We start from the raw sequence: 20,146 nt of genomic DNA, 5'->3' as shown, positions 1-20,146 counted from the left end.
GAAGCCAGGCGCCTTCCCCCAGTCTCCCATGCGGGTGCAGGGCCCAAGCACTTGGGCCATCCTCCACTGCCCTCCCAGGCCACAGCAGAGAGCTGGACTGGAAGAGGAGCTACCGGGACAGAATCCGGTGCTCCAACCGGGACTAGAACCCGGGGTACCAGCGCCGCAGGCGGAAGACTAGCCCAGTGAGTCGCGGCACTGGCCTCTTTTTTTTTTTTTTTTTTTTTTTAAGATTTATTTATTTATTTGAAAGTCAGAGTTATACAGAGAAAAGGAGAGACGGAGTCGGGGGGGCGGGGGTCTTCCATTTGCTGGTTCGCTCCCCAATTGGCCACAACAGTGAGAGCTGTGCCAATCTGAAGCCAGGAGCCAGGAGCTTCTTCTGGGTTTCCCACGTGGGTGCAGGGGCCCAAGGACTTGGGCCATTTTCTATTACTTTCCCAGGCCACAGCAGAGAGCTGGATCGTAAGTGGAATAGCCGAAACTTGAACTGGCACCCATATGGGATGCTGGCACTGTAGACAGTGGCTTTCCCTGCTATGCCACAGCGCCAGCCCCAAGAATATCTTTATCATTCTCTCTCTGCCTCTTTCACTTTCTTTCAAATAAAATGAAAAATTAAAAGTTTAAAAACATCTGTTATCACACTAGAGCAGTTTTCTAACTTGTGATATTTCTAAGAATGAAATATAATTTTTACAGATCATGATTATTTCTGTCTTTCATGCCCAGCATAAAGCCTGTTAGAAGTTAAATTTTATTATTACCCTAACATACTACTCAGCCTCACGCCCAGTCTTAGGTCAAAATTTGACCATAACTGTAAAAATCACAGAATTTAGGAAGTGAATGTATTCTTAGAGCTGTGATTTCAGCTTTTCTTAGTTTTTCCTGTGAATCACTGTTATTTTCTAATAATGTTAAAATTGCCTGTTTTATTTTATGACTATATTGTATTTGGCATAACAGTGATCATTCATGGTAAATTTAAAAGGAGCTTAAAAACTATCTCTTTTGAATTAACCTTTATTGCTGTGGTTGATAACAAAAGGTACAGGGCTAACAGAAGAGTATCAAAAGGCAGATAAAATGTGTCCTAATTTCTAGATCATCCAGCTGACTGTGGTCCAGATCTCAGGAATTTTGGAACATGCTCCATCACTTTGACGTTACTATACTCTCCAAGCCTGACCTCACAGAACTGTGGGAGTTAGGAGTCCAGGGTCCTGCTTTCTGACTTGACTTTGATTACGTTTAAAGGCCAACCTAGAGAATACACGCAGAACGTGTTGAAAAGGCAGAAGTTAGTGCATGGGAATAGCTGTAACATGTTATCAGCAATCCGCTGGTTATTTTTCTTCTGTTGGATGGGACAAAGAATAGTCACTAAATACCTAACATGAACTGTTTTTCTTGACAATTTTTGCATTTCGAGGTTATTTCCCTCAAATTAGAATGCATGAGGAAAATCTGGTTAATCAGTGGTTCAGATTGGTGGGCTTTTGTTAATGAGAAGTTTTACTGTATAATGATAATGTATTTTGGATGTTCTTAATTACGTTATCTCTTTTGTGTGGGCATTCCGATTAGTTGATTACAACTGCCTACCATAATGGTTTTAAAACAGTATTTATTATGAAATTCTTCCATCTTAGCAGTGAAATTAGAATATGGAAAGACACGTGATAGCTGAGGCATGATTGTTTCCTTTGCCTTTACTTTGTGTTTAGGGGCTTCCATGTTTGGGATAAAGAGAAATGAATGTGACTGTCGCTCTGGTTCAAGTTCAAGATGATTAGTGTGGAGACCAAGTGCTGAGGTCGTATAAAAATTTGTGGAAAATGAAGTTAAAAGGGAGCTTTTTTTTATGAGGGAGGTCTTCAGAAAGTTCATGAAAAACGTGTATTACGGAAGAACTGTGTATTCATTTCAATTTCTTTGGGTACCAAAATGAAGTCATCTTCTAATTCCATTTTTCTGTTACCTTTTTGAAGTACTCTGAAATGTGAAGTTGTGGAACACTTCCACTTTTCATGGGTTTTACACAGCTAGAGTTTTGCATAAGGTTTTTTTCTTCATGAAAATAAGGTCCTTTTAAAACTAGGCACAAACATTGGATGAAATACACCTTCGGAGTACCTCTATGGCTGAAGAAGTTTCTTATCGAGCATCCTGCCATTTGTAGCGCTTACAGTTACAGGCGTTTGGGTTTCTCTGCTACTCTTTGGAGTATTGTGGACCTGGGTGTCGTCTTATTCTAGTCTCCTCTTTTTCTCAGGACTTATGGCCAGCGGAGAAAAACTTAGAATCGTGGCTCTCAGTTCAGTCTTTACACAGTTCTCGATGGCATTCAGGACCTGCTGCCCCGCAATATGCCAGCTTGGTATATTGAGTATTTCAAGCTGAAGGAATTTGGGAAATCAGCTGAGGCAGGAAGGTCTCTTAGCTTCTCCTGCCCTTCTCCCTTAGCGTAGGTCATCACACCTAGCAAGGATTTTGTGACTTTCCCCTGAAACTGGTTAAAAGACCATTTTGTTAGAGGGTTACCCCTGTACCTGGAGGAAAGGAGCGTTCTTGTCTCTAAAGATAAAGGGACACAGACATCCAAACAAATAGGCTTGCTTGAGTTTCCTCCTATTTCCTGCACTCAGTTACTCTTAACCTTTGTCTTGTCATTTCCATATGACTGACCACTCTTCATCAAATCTGTATTAAAAAATGCTCAAGTTTACTTGTTTCTTTGGGTCTTCATTTTTTTTTTAATGAAGGTTTGCGTGATACAAAAAAAGCAAACATCGGAAGTTACATGCTTTCCTTTTATTGTGATAGGTATCCCAGCCATAGACATAGAAGGATGGATGGAAAGTATTTTTCGTTCCCTACGTTGTTTTATTTAATCCTTCTAGCAAACTGGTAAAACAGCTGTCATCCCCATTCTTACCCAAAGAAATGGAGACTTCAGACTTAGCAACTAAAAAAATTCCCTTTTCTTCTGACTTGCTTTTGGGCAGTAGGGCAAGTAATTGTGAGTTTAAAGGTATTGGCTTTTGTATATATTTTCTCTGAATATTTTTGTCTACCACTTTTCATTCCTTCCCATGTCTGCTGTCTTTAAAAATGCATATCTCAGGCTGTTGTTGTCGTACTGCCTCTATATTTGTCTTTTGGACCTGGGTACTAACTGCGGCACAGGCATCTCAGCTGAGCGTGTTACCTCTTCATGTGTTACATTGTCTTGTGTTGGTTCCTTGTTCTACTTGTTTCCTGCTCTGGGTAGGTTTAATCTTCTTGGACCATAGGGCTGGGAGAATGATCAAAACTACATGCTGCTCAGGTCTTCAAGAAAATGAGGCTCCTTTCCCAAGTTGTGATTTGTTGCAGGCAGCAATGCCAAGAGGTATATTAGGTGATATAAAAATGATACACAGATCACACAGTTTATCATTTATACTGACACTGACTGAAGGTCCTAGGAGGATCAACCTTTAGGCACCTTTCTCTGATGATGCCCAGTATACAGGGACATTTTTCCTTTTTTATATTTAACTTAAGTTCTTCTAGAAGTATTTATTTAAAATAATTTTTATGTATTTGAGAAGCAGAGAGAAAAAGAAAGCTCTCATCTGCTATTTCACTCCCCAAATATCTCTGAGTGTCAGAGCACCATGCTTTGTAATCTCTCCTTCACTTTTCTAGACCATGCCCTGCATCATATTTTACATCGTATTTTGTTCTGTCTTCTGTACTTACTGTGTACCTGTTAGCATTGTGTTTATTATGACAATATATACGCAGACAGGTAGACCCATTGTCAGTGAACTAAAGCTGTTTAGTTGAGAGCATTTTTTTTTAATTGAAAATATACCTCTAATTGATTAGGTTCCCACTGATCTTTTGCCATCACAAGGTTGTAAACATTCTGTACTTTGTCTCTTTCTCTGAGGTATCTGTGACCTGTTCATGTTTCCTTGAATTTGTTGATATCCTGTGATTTGTCCACGTTATCCTCTGTGTTTTGCTGAAAGCCTGGCATTGAGTTGGAATTCAACAAATCTGGATATCTGGGTTGTATTAGGCAACAACCCGCAGGGTGTTGCCGATATAGAGACTTAGGAGGTGTTTTAAAGGTGAACTTCCTGTTTTGGTTGGGTGGCAGGAGATGATGTGTATCAGTGTAACATCACAGAAATTACTTTTCCAGAGAATACTGTTAATACCAAGCAGTCATGCGTTATTACTCTCAGATATATATGTATGTGTGTATGTGCTATGTACAATACAGTATTACCTACTTGCATTTTAACGTGTTGACTCAAATGTTTTTAAGTTATGTTGCTATAAAATTAACAAATCTGTGGGGTTTTGTTTTTATGAAATTGTTACTCCCTATTATTCTCTGTAATGTTTTTGTTAGAAATTTCAACTTGTTTTTCTCCACAGGCAGCAGAAGATGTCATTTTCATTGGGCCTGACACGCATGCTATTCAAGCTATGGGTGACAAGATTGAAAGCAAATTGTTAGCTAAGAAGGCAAACGTCAACACCATCCCTGGCTTCGATGGGGTAGTTAAGGTGAGAAACTATTTAACTCTCATCTTTGTAATACATATTTTAAAGTCAAACATTTTATTTGGAAACATGAGATTTAATTTATTGCCTTTTTTTTTTTTTTGGGTGAAATGTAGATTTGAAAAAACCAGTGCTGTCTGAACTCAGATAATTTTAAATGGTGTATGGCAATCTTGAATTACATGTTCAAAGGAAAAAAACTTGGTGATTTAAAGATATTTTGTCAGGGGCTGGCGCTGTGGTGCAGCAGGTTAAAGCCCTGGCCTGAAGTGCCAGCATCCCATATGGGCACCGGTTCCAGTCCCAGCTGCTCTTCTTCTGATACAGCTCTCTGCTGTGGCCTGGGGAAGCAGTAGAGGATGGCTCGGATCGCTGGGCTCCTGCACCCATGTGGGAGACCTGGAGGAAGCTCCTGGCTTCGGAACGGCGCAGCTCCGGCTGTTGTGGCCGTCTGGGGAATGAACCAGCAGATGGAAGACCTCTCTCTCGCTCTCTGTCTGTCTCTCTCTCTGTAACTCTTTCAAATAAATAAAATCTTTAAAAAAAAAGTGTTTTGTCAGATCTCTGAATTTCATTTAATGCTGGTTTATGTTTAGAGTAGTGTTTGAACTGTGATGTTTTCTGTGTATCTTTTCCATGGTCCCCTCTCCATATGCGTAAAATGTACATTGCAGTTGTGTTTCTGTTGAGAGTGGTGTAGCTAGCAACAAGTCGTGATCGCAGACATTCACAAGTAGCTTGTTTAGCTGAAGGCATCTGAGGAATAAATGTAGAAATTGGAGTGTATCACTTTTTAATCCCTAGGGAAAATGACTTACTTTTTACTGTTAGAGTACCTGTGTAGAATTTCTGTCTTGTGATTTAAGTTGTTCTCAAGAACTCTTCATCTCAGTGCTTGAGGACTTTTGGCATTTCGTGCTGGACAGTTTTTCATTATGTGGGGTTGTTTCATGCACTGCAAGATGGCCAGAAGGCGTGGGCTTGCTCGGTAAATGTTGTCAGCTTCTGGCCCCAGCTTACCTACACAGTTTGCCCTCCACATCCTGGGGTTCCACAGGTGCCAGCTGAACCAACTGTGGATTGAAAATATTCAGGAAAAAATTCCATCTGTTCTGAACATGTACGTGTTGTTTTCCTTGTCATGATCCCCTAAACAGTATTGTGCAATGGCTGTTTTTGAGTGTTTACATTTATGAGGTATTGTAAGCTGGAGATGGTGTCAGGTGTCTGGAGGATGTGTATGGGTTATATGCAAACACCTGATTTGAACGAGGGACAGGGTCATCCTCGGGTTTTATTTCTGTTGGGGATTCCGGGACCAGTCCCCAGTGCGCACTGAGAGTGAGCTGAATTCGCCGTTGTCTGTTGATAGTTCCTGTTTCTTTTCCTTTGTCACAAGGAGAGGTGTTGTAGGTAGAGCCACTGCCCCTCATTTACTCTAGAGGTATCCTTTTAAACCTCAGGGGCTATGGGTTTTGCTCATTATCTTTTCTCTTCTTGTGTAGCTTAAAATTCTTCTCTTCCTTTAGTGCTGTTAAAAATGCTCAATCAATAAACATATTCATTATGTGGTTGAGAGGGAGCAATGTGATGGTAAACAAGATAGACACACTCTCTCACATTCTGGATTTCACAGTTTAGTATTCCTCCATTTGTAATAACCTCTCTCTCTTTTTTAAATTTGTTTGAGTTACATATACACACATAGACGGAGAAAGGGAGAGGGAGAGAGAGAGGAAGAGAAAAAGGGAGAGGGAGAAAGAGAGAGAGAGAGAGGTCTTCCATCTGCTGGTTCACTCCCCAGTTGGCCAGAGCTGAGCAGATCCAAATCCAGGAGCTTCTTCCAGGTCTCCTGTGTGGTCTCAGGGGCCCAAGGAGTCGGGCCATCCCCTGCTGCTTTCCCAGGAGCATTAGCAGGGAGCTGGATTGGAAGTGGAGCAGCTGGGACTCTAAATGGAATCCATATGGGATGCTGGCACTGTAGGCCAGGGCTTTAACCTGCTGTACCACAGTGCTGGCCCTATTTACCTCTCTTCACTTCATAGCTATCACCTTCTTTCTCTTGCCTTTCATAGTCAAGCGTTGGAAGAATTGTCCTTACTTATTTTTGTGTCCACACCTTTCACTTAATCTTTAAGGCTAAATTCTTTGCTCTTTTCTGCTGAACTTCTCTTGTAAAGGCAGCCAACAACCTCTCCCTTTTACTAAATCCAAGATATCATTTTTATTCCTGTCTTGCCTCAGTCTTTTAGAAGCAGTTGAGTTTCTTAGCCACTGTTTCCTTCTTGAAATGTTCATTTCTGCACATCACAAGTTTTTGTGTTTTTTTTTTTTGCTTGTTTGTTCCTTAGGTTTTTTTTTTTTTTTAATTTATTTATTTACTTGAAAGACAGAGAGAGGAGAGGTGGAGAGAGAGAGAGAGAGAGAAAGAGAGAGAGAGATTGATTGATTGATTCACTCCCCAATTGGCTGCAACGGCTGGAGCTGCGCCGATCCGAGGCCAGGAGCTTCTTCCTGGTCTCGCACGTGGGTTCAGGGGCCCAAGGACTTGGGCCATCCTCTACTGCTTTCCCAGGCCATAGCAGAGAGCTGGATAGGAAGTGGAGCAGCTGGAATTGGAACTAGAACCCATATGGGATGCTGGTGCTTCAGGCCAGGGTGTTAACCTGCTGTGCCACAGCGTCGGCCCCATTTTAAAATTTTTTTAAAATTTTTAAAGTGTATTGAACCCCTGCAGCTGTGTGGGAGACCCGGAAGAAGCTCCTGGCTTCGGATTGGTGCATCTCTGGGCGTTGCTGCCATCTTCTACTGCTATCCCAGGCCATATCAGAGAGCTGGATGGGAAGAGGAGCAGCCAGGACTAGAACCGGCGCCCATATGGGATGCTGGTGCTTCAGGCCAGGGCGTTAACCTGCTGTGCCACAGCTCCAGCCCCGAATTTTTTTTTTTTTTTTTTTTTTTTTAAACCTGAGGGTCTTAGTCCTAGCCACAAGGAAATAAAATCTCCTTCACCCAAATGAACTTGACAGATTTTCTTCTAGTTTGAGCCTTTGATGAAAATACAACCTGACTCACTCCCAGCTACAGCCGTGCAAGGCTCTGAGCAGAGTATGACGACTTTTCCCTTTATCATGACTTTTGTCAGTTGTTGAGCTAAAGCCTTTCTTTACCTTCTTGTTTCAGAGGTTTGTGTGGGTTTAGGTAGGGATTTGTGAACCTTGATCTGCTCAGCCCAAACACTTTGGTCAGTATAATTATTTTTCTCTAACAGGGAATCTGGTCTTTCTGAGAGCTCCTGTTTGGGCTGAAGTTAGTCGCAGGTCCTGATGAGTGACAGTCTAAATGGATTCTATCTTGATGATGAATAGTGGAGTCCTTGGTTTCCACAGAAAGGCCAGTAGGAGAACACTTGATCTGGCAATGATTTTTGCAGAGTAAAACTTCCCTTTTGAAGTTAATGGGTACAGTGGAGAGACTGCTCCTTGGTTAAAGGCCCTTGAGTGACAGCTGTGGCCTGGGACATGGGAAACGTGAGGGGTCTTATTGACACCTCTCAGTTGAGTTGTTTGTTGACGCTGAGGGAGTGCTTGTGTAACAACAGCAGGACTTCAGGTTAATACTGCATCACTGCATCAGTAAACATTCACACGTTTCTCTACTAATAATTAGTGAGAATTCTTTGGAGTTAGAGGTAAAAGGGGAAATTGGTCCTGTCACTGTTAGAGCTTTGCCTACTCTGGTTTATTTTCCTGAATTCTCTTGATAATACAGAACAGTTTCTCCATTGCCATTTCTGTTTATAATATCTGCAGATGTCTTTATTAAAAGATGGATGTTTAATTTCTGGACTGGGACATCTAGATTTTCTGTAGATCCTTCAGCTTATACTGGATCTTATTGTGCTTTTGTTTTCAAACTCTTTCAGAAAGTATAATAGAGAGTTGAAAAATCTGATAATCTGGACTTTTCCTAACAGGGAGTTGATAAAATTTCCTGTTCCTGCCTTAACAGAGTCGGTTAGTGTGCGGAGGGAGCCGAGTTCCGCTCTGTTTCAAGGCCGACTCCGCAGCGCTGCCTGGGGTGGTGACGAGCCAGCCGGGATGTCTCCAGGGGGCGTCTCCTGTCTGTCAGCAGCACGGATGGCCATTGCTTCTTTTCACAGGAATGATTTTGCTGGTAGCCTTCAGAAGACATTGTGGAGATTTATATTTTTTCTAAACTTAGGTGATTTGCTGTGTGAACTGAGGTCGTTTTCAGAGTATTCCTGTTCTCCCCTTCCACTCAGGATTCTCTCTGAGGTGCTTTGTAGCCATCTGGACAAATAGACACAAATCTGGGGAGCGTAGATCCTATATTCCTAGAGGATTCTCAGCTTCTTGTATAGGCTTGGCAAAGTCTTTGACAGCGCCCCTTAGTGCAGAATGCGTTTCCCCATTCTCCCAGGGTTTCGTTTTCAGAGGTAATGTGTCTTTTAGGGTGTCTGGCCAGCCAGAAGGTGAGGGCACAGGTTGGAGGAAGAAAGCAGGGCAGAAACAATGGAGGGCATGGGATGGAGGGTCAACACTACTGGGTTCAAAAGGAGTTACATTTCCCCACGTTTCATTTTGTTCTTCTTATACCTTTCTTCTTCCTGTGAATCTTACCTTCTTCATGAGGCTTGTGGTATGAGGAAAATATTTTTTAAAAAGCCAAAAAATCTGGAAATAAGCTGTGTCCTAGCAATTAGGAAGTACAATATTAAGCATGAGTGTATTTTTTCCTGCTAAGCCAAGAATAATTGATTTTCCTGATGATGCCTAAAGGCTCTTTTTTTTAAGGCTCTATTATGTTTACTATGCTATTCTTACAATTAGAGAAAAGTGTACTACACTTTTGAAAGGTTTCAAGTATATTAAAACAGTCTTGTGCTTGACTTTTCATTAAATGGAAAACCTAGTCAGCTGGGAGCCATTCTTGAGCCCAGGGTGGTTGAAACTTTGGTTTTACTTGGTATGTGAGTAGGGAATGGTTTGGGAGTAAATTTTGGTACACTGATACAGGCTTTACCCACAGTGTCTTGAAGCAATGATTGTTTTTTGCAGAAACAGTCGATAATTCTGCTCTAAAACCAGCTGAGGAAAATAAACTCTTAAGTAGCTTCCAGTAGAGTGAGGCGCAGGATCGTTAACCCAGAGAGTCTACACCCCTGAGAGCTGGAGGTAGGCGGTAGTGGGTGAGGGAGAAGTGTAATCTGGATCATGGGCCGGGGAGTCGGTGCTGGTAGTAACATCACTGTGGAGAGTCAGCACCTGGGGAGACCGATTTGAGCTTGCCTCTTTCTTGTAGATACTCCTGTCCATCCTCTCACCAGCAGGGAATTGATGGATCATCTGATCAACACGTTATAAAAGATGAAGTGTACCTTTTTAAAATAAGATTTTAGTGCCAGCATTAGTCATCTGTTATAGAGGTTCAGAGGACAAGTAATGACCTAGGATGTAGCAACTAAGACCAAGCAAGGAAGGAACTAACTCAGTGGTTTAGCTTGGTGGGCTGCCTGGTTTATCACAGGTTGCCAGCCTTAATCAGGTTCCTGCTGTGGGCCAGGTACTGCTTCACATTTACTAATTTCATTTTCTTGTTAGCTTTATGAGAGAGGTAACTTATTATGTCTTTTATAGAGAAGAAAACCAAGTTCCAGAGAGGTACGTAGTAACTTGCTTACAGTCACAAAGACAGTACTGGGGCCCAAGGCTTCTGACTGTAGCACCTTGGCTCTTCTCATGGCTGAGCTTGGCTGCCTTGCTCTCCAGGGCTTTAGCAAATAAATTAGGTTGGCTGAAAAGGCATTTGGTTTTTGTTAACTTTTTGGGGTGTGTGTGTGATCTGCTTAGTTGGTTTTTGCCGCAGCATCCACCCCTCCAATTTACAGTAAAACAGCATTAAAAAAATTTATTTCTTTATTTGAAAGGCAGAGCATCAGAAGGAGAGAAAGATACACACAGAGAGAGAGAGAGAGAGAGAGAGAGAGAGAGATCGAGAGAGAGAGATCTTTCCTCTGTGGTTTCACCCAACTGACTGCAATGGCCAGGGCTTGGACAGGCCAAAGACAGGAACCCAACCAATTCAGTTCTCACATATAGGTGGTGGTGGTAGGGATCTAAATACTTGAGCCATCACCAATTTCCTCCCAAGGTGCGCATTAGTAGGAAGCTGAAACCTGAGTGGAGCTGGGACTCGAACCCAAGGCATTTCAACACTGTTCACAGGGTTCTCAGTTTGTCCTAACCACTATGCCAATGGCCTGCCCTGAGAACTATCATAAGAATGTTCCAAAGCTGAGAGTGTTAGCACAATCAATGATTTTTTTCTTCAAATATTGCCAAGTTGGATTTGTGAACAAAAAATGATGCTTTGCTTCAAAGACATTTAAAAAAAAGTATTTATTTTATTTGAAAGAGTGACAGACTGGGGAAGACACAGAGATCTTGCATTTAGTGGTTCACTCCTCAAGTGCCTACAAAGCAGGTGTGAGGCCAGGCTGAAGCCACGAGCCAGGAGTTCCATCTGGGTCTCCCAAGTACTTGAGCCCTCAGCAGTAGGTACATTAGCAGGAGGATGGATCAGAAGTGGGGAGGAGCCAGGACTCGGACTGCCTGCCACTGTGATACAGGATGAGGGCATCCCAAGTAGCATTTTTAACTGCTTCGCTGCCATGCCTCCTCTAATTTAAGAGGTTGGTTTTATATAAAAAGCAAAATTTAGTTGGTACATGAAGAGCTTAATATTTATTGTATTTTTTGTTAAAGCTTAATATCTATAAGTCATAATCTCTTTTCTGTTGCTGTTTTATATAACAAATATGTGGTCATTCAATTTGAAAACTTACTGCCATGTAAAGTTTGATTTTTTTACCTAATGAAATAGTTTGCTTGAGAATTACAAATAAGGTAGTACTCTCTATATTTCTTACAAGAACATGTTTTCTGAAACCTAAGTTTCAAATGAAGGCACATGATGTGGTGAAAGCTTGAAGAATTCAGAGATGGGTGAATTTTTGGGCTTGCTTTTTACCCAACATCAACAGTCCCTTATTTAGTGTACCTTAACTGAAACAGAGCCGAAGCCTGTCTGGTTCTCAAGTCCCTGACATGATCTTTTGTTATTGATCTTTCCTGTGACCACGGTGTGATGTTTCCTTGCTGTCTGTCACCTCGGAGAATGCTGGCAGGCCACCTCATCTCTTTGGATTTAGTTTACTTGTAAAACTGCCACTCTGGAGATGAGTTCTGTTGGCATTCCTGAGATTGTGTCTTACTTTAACAGACTGGTTTTTACAGAAACTGATGGATAGTTATTTATTTGTTGAACAAGTAACAGGTTGATCACGCCAGTTTGCTAAGCTCTGGGGATCCAGCGGTTAGCAGGGGCTGTCCCCTGGAAGGATAGGATGTAGTGTGAGCACACAGCAAAGGCACCAACCTGCGCAGGAAGGACTGGGAGGCTGCATAAGGAAGGTGCCTTTATGTGCAAACGGAAGCACAACTGTAACAGAAAGGGGTAGCTCAGGGCTGGAGCTTGGCATAGCAGGCAAAGCAGCCGCCTGCAGTGCTGGCATCCCATGTGGGCGCTGGTTTGTGTCCCGGCTGTTCTGCTTCTGATCCAGCTCTCTGCTTATGGCCTGGGAAAGTGGTGGAAGATGGCCTGAGTCCTTGGCCCCTGCACCCACATGGGAGACTGGGAAGAAGCTCCTGGCGCCTGGCTTTGGATCAGCACAGCTCTGGCCATTACAGCCGTTTGGAGAGTAGACCAGTGGATGGAAGACTTTCTCTCTCTCTCTCTCTGCCCCTACCTCTCTGTAACTCTGCCTTTCAAAATAAATAAATAAGTAAATATTAAAAAAAAAAAAAAAAAAGAAAGTGGTAGCTCTTCTCTTACCTGGACCCTCTGTGTCCCAGCTGGACTTCACAAATCCCTCCTGCTCTCAGAATATTCATTCATTTGTTCATTTATTTGATCACTCATTCATTTAATGATTTATATAAAAACTGCCAGAGACAGTTCTAGGCATTTGGAGTACGTTATTGAACCAACCAGGAAGAGATCTCTGGTCCTCAGGAGCGTACATTTTAATGGCGTAGGTAGGCGATGGAAGGTAGAAAACCACTCTGTGGCCTCACTCTTCAGGCTGCAGCCACCATGAATACTTTTCATCCTGTTGTCTTTTGTTAGGTTCTTTTCATCAGCACACCTGATGAGGTTTCCAGGACTCTGATTTTGAACCAAAGGTCCCCATTGCCACCTTCCCTCTTGGCTACTACGTCTTTGTGGCATGCATCACATACTCATTTCTTAGCTGCTGTGTAGTCATAGTTAAGGCCTGTTTCCAGTACTTGTAAGGGACAAGACAACTGGGATGGTACCTTTCCTATTTCCTCCTGTGTCTTTAGGGCCCTGTATGTGGCCAGTCTTAATAGCTGTTTTGGGGGCTGGTATTGTGAATTAGCAGGTTAAGCCGCCACTTGCTACACCAGCATCCCCTGTGGGTGCTGGTTTAAGATCTAACTGCTCCACTTCCCATCCAGCTCCCTGCTAATGACACCTGGGAAAGCAGCCGCAGATATCTCAAGTGCTTGGGCATCTGTACCCATGTGGGAGACCCTAAAGAAATTCCAGGCTCTTGGCTTCAGAATGGCCCAGCCCTGGTTGTTGGGGCCATTTGAAGAGTGAACCAGGGGATGGAAGATCCATCTCTCTTTCTCTCTCTCTCTCTCTGTAATTCTGCCTTTCAAATAAATGAAAAAATAAATCTTTTTTTTAAAAAGGGCTGTTTTGATGGAAGGAACTGAAAGAAAATTTCTGTCTGATTCTGTCTGCCTCTCAGTACGCTAAGCACAGGATCTGGATGTAGGCTTGAAGTGCTGGGCAGGTGGGGACTGGAACTGAGACTGGTGGCTTAGGCAGGTGGGATCAAAGACTAAAACCAAGTTAAGGAGTTTGAGTTTGGTTTTAAAGCGATGGGAAGTCATTAGAAGCTTAAGTGGATTTGGGGAATACTGGTTTATTTGATAAGGTTTGAAGCCTTGGCAGTTGTTAATTGGATAGTCTGAAAAACTTACCAGCTTGTCTGATGTAATTTTTAAACTGTGAAGTCTGTATGAAGTATAAAATTATGATCATTGTGATAAAAATGGGCATATATACCTAAGGGTATATAATATTAAGTGGTTTCCCTTTTCCCCCAACTCTTAAGCCTGCTTGACAAAAAGATTATTTATTTATCTGAAAGGCAGATTGACAGAGAAAGGAAGGAGAGAGATAAAGACAGGGAGGGAGGGAGAGAGGGATCTTCTATCTGCTGGTTCATTCCCCAAATGGCTACAATGGCCAGGTCTGGGCCAGGTCAAAGCCAGGATCCAGGAACTCTGTCCTGGTCTCCTACGTGGGTGGCAGGGGCTCAAGTACTTGGGCCATCATCTGCTGTCTTCCAAGATGCATTAGGAAGCTGGATCAGAAGCAGAGCAACTGGAACTTGAACCAACACTCCAAAATGAGTTGCTGGTGTTGCAAGCCATGGCTTAACTGGCTGTACTACAATATTGGCCCTGCAGTCCTACTTTTGAGCAGTAACTCAAGCTGAATGCTTTTAAAAGATTTATTTATTTATTAGAAATGGAGGGAGGGAAAGGGAGAGGGAGAGATATTTCCATTCACTGGTTCATTCCTGAATGGCTACGATAGCTGGGACTGCTCCAGGTTAAAGCCAGTGCCTGGAACTCAGTCCATGTCTTCTGCGTGGATGGCAGGGACCCGAGTACCTGCTGCCTCCCGTGGCACACCTGATTAGAAGCAAAGCTGAGATGCAGAACAGGCACTGTGATGTGGGCCAGCTCAGCCACCGCACCATGATGCCTGCCTCTCAAGCTGACATTTCCTATCGCTATCCATGTGTGAACTTTAATGTGGTTTCAAGTGTCTGTTTCTGTTTTAATGCAGCTAAGATCATAGTATTTGTTAGTTTTCTGTTGCTTTAAGAAAAATAACAGGCTGAGTGCTTTATAAGGGCTTATATAGCCCACAGTTTGGAGGTTGAAAGTCCAAGATTAGGTGGTCCCATCTGTGTTGGGCAGTCTTTTCTGGCCTATGGTCAGGTACCCTGGCTGCATCACAACTTGGTGGGAGAGAAAGGAAGAGAACTAAGTACAGAGGTGGTCTCATGCAAGAGATAGAAAGCCAGAGAGATTCTGGGGCAAGCCTTGCTCTTTTTGAAACAACTCTGGGGAACTAACCTAGGGTCATTTCTGATTGTGGCACCCACAGTGATCTAACTGATCCGACCACCTGTCACTAGACCCTGCCTCTGAAAGGTTCCACCACCTCTTACCACTGCCACACGGGAGCTAGGCCTGCAGCAGAGGAACCGTGCCGGAACACACCCCGACACCCCCCAGATCGTGGAAGTGTGCGTATTACAGCTCGCTTCACTCCCCACAGCGTACGGTGTGTCTTGCTCATCTTTAGTGTGTAACAGCTTTCCTCTGAAAGGGTAGCCGGAGTCTGCGCCATCATCCTCCAGCACAGAAGCAAGGCCTGTGGGACCCTGTTTGTATCCCACGAGGCCAGGGCAGGCCGTGCCCACTCTCACTCGTCTTGTCCTTCTCTGCCTTCTCCTTACAGTGTTTCAGCTTCAGCTGCATGGCCACCTTTCATCTCCCAGCGCATACGAAGCGCCTTCCTGATACGTGGCTTTGTGCGTGTGCTTCCTCCGTTCCTCAGTCCTCTTCCCTTGGTCTTCCTCTGGCGGCATGCTGCTTTATCCCGACTTTAACTTTGGCTTCAGAAAGCCTGCGTGTGTGCAGGCAGTCTAAAACAGGGTTTCCTTTTTATTCTCTGCCATAGTGCTCCATGTCATATTTATTTCAAGTACCATTTGATTTGTTTACTCAGTTTTGTTTCTCTCACCATGCTCAAATAAGCTCCATGAGGCAGAGACTGTATTTTGTACAGTATTGTTTTGGGTGAATATTTATTGAATTGATATATAAAATATAAATGGGTGAATGGGAACATATGGCTTAACCTCGTTCTTTGTAAAGACTATGTAATATTCTACTTTACAGATGTACCATTTGTGGTGCCATTTCCTTATTAGAGGCCTATTAGATTCACAGAGTTTTTTTTCTGCTTAAAACACCACCAACAATTTGTAAATAATTTTTTAGTTGTATCTCTTTGTGTGTGCATGCTACTGACAATGTCTTTTAAAAAGGATCACACTAGGGGCCAGCACTGTGGTGTAGCCTGTAAAGCCACCACCTGTAGTGGGCCGGCGCTGTGGTGTAGCCAGTAAAGCCACCACTTGTAGTGCCGGTATCCCATTTGGGCGCCAGTTCATGTCCTGGCTGCTCCACTTCCAATCCAACTCTCTTTTATGGCTGGGGAAAGCAGTGGAGGATGGCCCAAGTCCTTGGGCTCCTGCACCCATGTGGGAAACCCGGAAGAAGCTCCTGGCTCCTGGCTTCAGATCAGCACAGCTCTGGCCATTGCAGTCATCTGTGGAGTGAACCAACGTCTGTCTGTCTCTCTCTGTCTCTCTCTGTCTCTGTCTCTGTCTCTCTTTCTCTCTGCCTCTCTAATAAATAAATAAAGCTTCAAAAAAAAAAAAACACACACACACACACACACTATTTCTTAGGACATTAGAAGTGCTTGTTTACCTTCAAGTCATGACTCTTGGCCTTTGTGAAACTTCAGTTTCCTAGGTGAAAATGAATGTCGTTGTTTTAATTTGCATTCTTGTAATCACTACTAAGCTTAAGAATATTTTATGTATTAGTCTCTTGGATTTCTTTTCATGTGAACTTCTTTTTTAAACATTTACCCTTTTTCTTAATGACTGTCTTTTTTTAGTGCTTTCGGTTTTACTGAAATTTTTTTCTAACTAATAATCTTATAAAGAAGTGTTAAAATGTGATATTATCAGTGCAGTGGAATTTTAAGATATATAGGCTTTTTATCTCTCCAGAAGTAATTTTTTTAAAGATTTATTTATTTATTTGAAAGAGTTACACAGAGAAGGAGAGAGAGAGAGAAAGAGAGAGCGAGAGTGCGCTCCAGAGAGAGGTTCTCCATCTGCTGATTGACTCCGCAATTGGCTGCAACAGCCAGAGCTGCACTGATCCGAAGCCAGGAGCCAGGAGTTTCATCCAGGTCTCCCACATGAGTGCAGGGGCCCAAGGACTTGGGCTATCTTCTGCTGCTTTCGTAGGTCAAAGCAGAGAGCTGGATCAGATTTGGAGCAGCTGGGACTTGAACTAGTGCCCATATGGGATGCCAGCACTGCAGGTAACAGCTTTACCTGCTATGCCACAGCACCGGCTCCCAGAAAGTAAATTTTTTTTTTTTTTTTTGACAAGCAGAGTTAGAGAGAGAGAGACAGAAAGGTCTTCCTTCCGTTGGTTCACCCCCCAAATGGCCGCTACGGCTGGCGTGCTGCGCTGATCCGAAGCCAGGAGCCAGGTGCTTCCTCCCGGTCTCCTATGCTGGTGCAGGGACCACTACCTTCCCGGGCAACAGCAGAGAGCTTGACTGGAAGAGGAGCAACTGGGACTAGAACCCGGGGTGCCGCAAGTGGAGGATTAGCCTAGTGAGCTGTGTCGCCGGCCCCAGAAAGTAATTTTATATAACCCAACAGTAGAAATAAATGTATAGAAAGACCATATTGAAGCTGAGTATATTTAGTACATTATCATTGATACTGACAATAATGTTTTTAATGTCTAGTGCATAATAAGTCCTAATAATTATTTTTGAATAAGTGAGAAGTAAAAAGTTAATTTTTAAAACAATTTGCTTTATGTGAAAGTTCATTTAGTAGTATTTGATTTACATAGTAAGAAAATGTAAGCATACCGATTGGTAAAAAGATAGGCTTGTTTGTGGCAGTTTATAGAAGTGTTGGATTTGTGGTAAAGCATACCTACAAGTTTTGCTGTGTTTCAATATATATCTTTATATATACACACATCTGTAGCATGTGCATATAAATAAGTAAAGAAACATGACTAAGGAATTGTATGAATTGGCCTTTGAAACTTGCCTGTTAGAATAAGCATTTAGGTAACAGTTTATTCTGTCTCAGAATGAATATCTCAGAATGAATATGCTGTTACACATTTGAAAGAAGAGAATGCTTTCAAAGTTCCCTTCTGGACTTAGAATCACCCAGTCTTGGGCAGCCATCACTCTTCCTGTATTTTCTTGGAGAGGCACTAATTGTTGGCATTTGGCAGGTTTAACACTTCCTGACAGAGAGGCTATTAGGGGGAAGTATTCTCCAATAACTGTCACTGGCTGGGACAAAGAACTTTCCAACCCAATGTGTGGAAACCACTAACATTCTTAAATGTCCCCTTTCATGGATTTTTATCCCTTTAAGCTGAAATTTGGAGAATGCAGAGTCAGTGAAAACAGTGAGGTGTAATAAAACAGTAAACTGTTTTTTGGGGGGTGTAGGGTGGGAGGTACAGATTTATCTCTTACTTGAAAACAATTGTTATTTGGAAAATCTCATTAGCACATGTGACTGCTTGGAGTAAAAAAAAAAAAGACTTAAAACTGATGTCGCTTTCAGGACTGCTTTGAACTTAACAAGCACCTATTTGTGGAGCAGACTGGCTAATGAAAGGAAATTAAATTTTTCTGACAACTTCCCCTGCCAACCTCCTTATTCATGGGATGTTATTAGGTACTGAAGACTTTTCAGGAAGATTTTTTTTATTAGACATAAATGAACCAGTTATAAACATCTCTGCAACTCCCCCAATTGTGGGAGGATTTTGACATGGTTGTTCTATATTTTAAATGTATTGTCTTAAACACTTAAAAAATACCAGGTTTCAGGTCAGTGTTTATTGAGTCACTTGTTTTCTAACAATTTGGACATACTCTCCAGCTAATGGTTTCAAAACAGATTTGTGAGTCCTTGTGGTAGTTTAGTTGGTGTCATTGAATTATGAAAAATAAACTTTGAAGGAGGCTTGGATTTCAACACTGTTGTATTGTTACATGGGGAAATGTGTCTGGAGTGTTCTGTGTTGGGGGTGTTAGGTGAGAGCCAATGAGAGTCAAGGACAGTTTTTTGTCTTTTCACCTACTTAACGTTGTCTTGGTTGATATTTAGCAGTACTTAATTCTTATATTGATTAACTCTTATATGTACAGGAATTTTCTTTCCTTGGCTTTCTGTAATTTTTTACTCTTACATAAAAAGTTTTAGTTTATGTAAGAGGTTAAAATATACCCGCCCCCCCAAAAGAAATAAAAGCTGAGAATATCAATGGGATTTTTTAAAAAATTGATAATTCTTATAGATTCTCGAAATTTTTATTTCTGGAAAATCAATCGAACTCCTCCCAAACAATAGTGAATCAACTCCCCCTGCTGACAGAATCTAGGAAAACACAATACATAAATATCAGAGAAAGAAATGAGCTGGCCGCCGACAAGCTTTAATGATCTGATTTAGGATTCGGTATTGATTGTAAACATCCAAATTCTGCCATTAAACTCCAGCAACTGCACCAAATCATTGGCAGTTCTGGTAGTGCTTCCTGCCAGCCCATTTCAAACTGCTTTGAGTTTCTTAATATAATAATGATGAGGTAGAATTTACATTCCACTTATGGTATTAATTTTACATTTCTCTGAATGAAAAGGGTTAGAAGGTTGTAAAATTGAACATTAAATGAATCAGAGGAGACAGTAGTGCAATATATGACTGCCCTAAAGACATTGTGCAATGCCTCATGGGATTAATGTTGGGTCTCATTTCCTGCTTTTACAGGATGCAGATGAAGCTGTCAGAATTGCAAGGGAAATTGGTAAGTTCTTAAATTAACTTTGGTAGGGTCTCTGTGTCTTTCAGCAGATACGGTTGAGTAAACGTGTAATAAGTAATTCCCATAGAGCAAATAATATTTTAATAGTTTTAGGTTTCTGATTACTTGTTGATCTAGAAGATTTATCAGTTGAATTACCATATTCTGTTATTAAAGTGGATCTTAAAGAGAAATTTGACCTCTAGCTTTTTTGGAAGATGAAGTAACTGGCTAATTCAAAGAAGGAATTATCTTAAGCATTCTTAAGTTTGGAAACAATGTAAATTTTTATGTAGGTAGTTGATTGGGGCTTATGTACATAAATGATGCATATAATTAAAATGAAGATACCACATTTGATAAAATTCTTCAAGTTTGAGCTTTTTCTTAAGATGTTAATTATCAATTCAGTAATCCTGTTAGGAGAGAGAAAATAGAAAAGAGAAGATTAGAATGGAATATTCTAAATTGGAGTGAAAGGTAAATTGAAGGACATTTTAATGAGTGTTGTACTTGACTGATTTAAGTATAATTGTATTATGTAAGTGTTTTCCAACTGTTTAATTTAAAAAAATATTCCTGGTGCCTGTGAGAATTACTGTATTTTCTGTGTCTGCTAGTTAACATGTTTAAGGGTATACTCTTATCATGTATTAGCAATGCTGTCAAAAACTTTACAGTTGTATTAGTCGGTCAGTGTTTGTATTCATTTGGCAGAA

The 20,146-nt window shown here is 41.8% G+C and overlaps 1 protein-coding gene across 9 annotated transcripts in view; it reads left to right on the top strand.

Annotated features, from left to right (window-relative positions):
- PCCA (propionyl-CoA carboxylase subunit alpha) overlaps positions 1-20,146 on the top strand; it is a 432,698-nt gene that overhangs the window by 119,255 nt on the left and 293,297 nt on the right. For all 9 annotated transcript variants that reach the window (XR_016212709.1, XR_016212708.1, XR_016212710.1 and 6 more), the window contains 2 exons: positions 4,441-4,572; positions 19,394-19,430. Coding sequence is in view for 6 of the 9 variants with exons in the window: in XM_070048637.2 (XP_069904738.1) it covers positions 4,441-4,572; positions 19,394-19,430 (169 nt within the window). In the remaining 3 variants the exon portion in view is untranslated. The remainder of the gene's footprint in view (positions 1-4,440; positions 4,573-19,393; positions 19,431-20,146) is intronic.

This window comes from Oryctolagus cuniculus, chromosome 9 (genome assembly GCF_051225735.1).
Source record: "Oryctolagus cuniculus isolate XC-2025 breed Fujian yellow rabbit chromosome 9, ASM5122573v1, whole genome shotgun sequence".
Classification (NCBI taxonomy): domain Eukaryota; kingdom Metazoa; phylum Chordata; class Mammalia; order Lagomorpha; family Leporidae; genus Oryctolagus; species Oryctolagus cuniculus.
The sequence above is the reverse complement of the archived record's forward strand: the minus strand, read 5'-3'. Positions and strand labels throughout refer to the sequence as shown.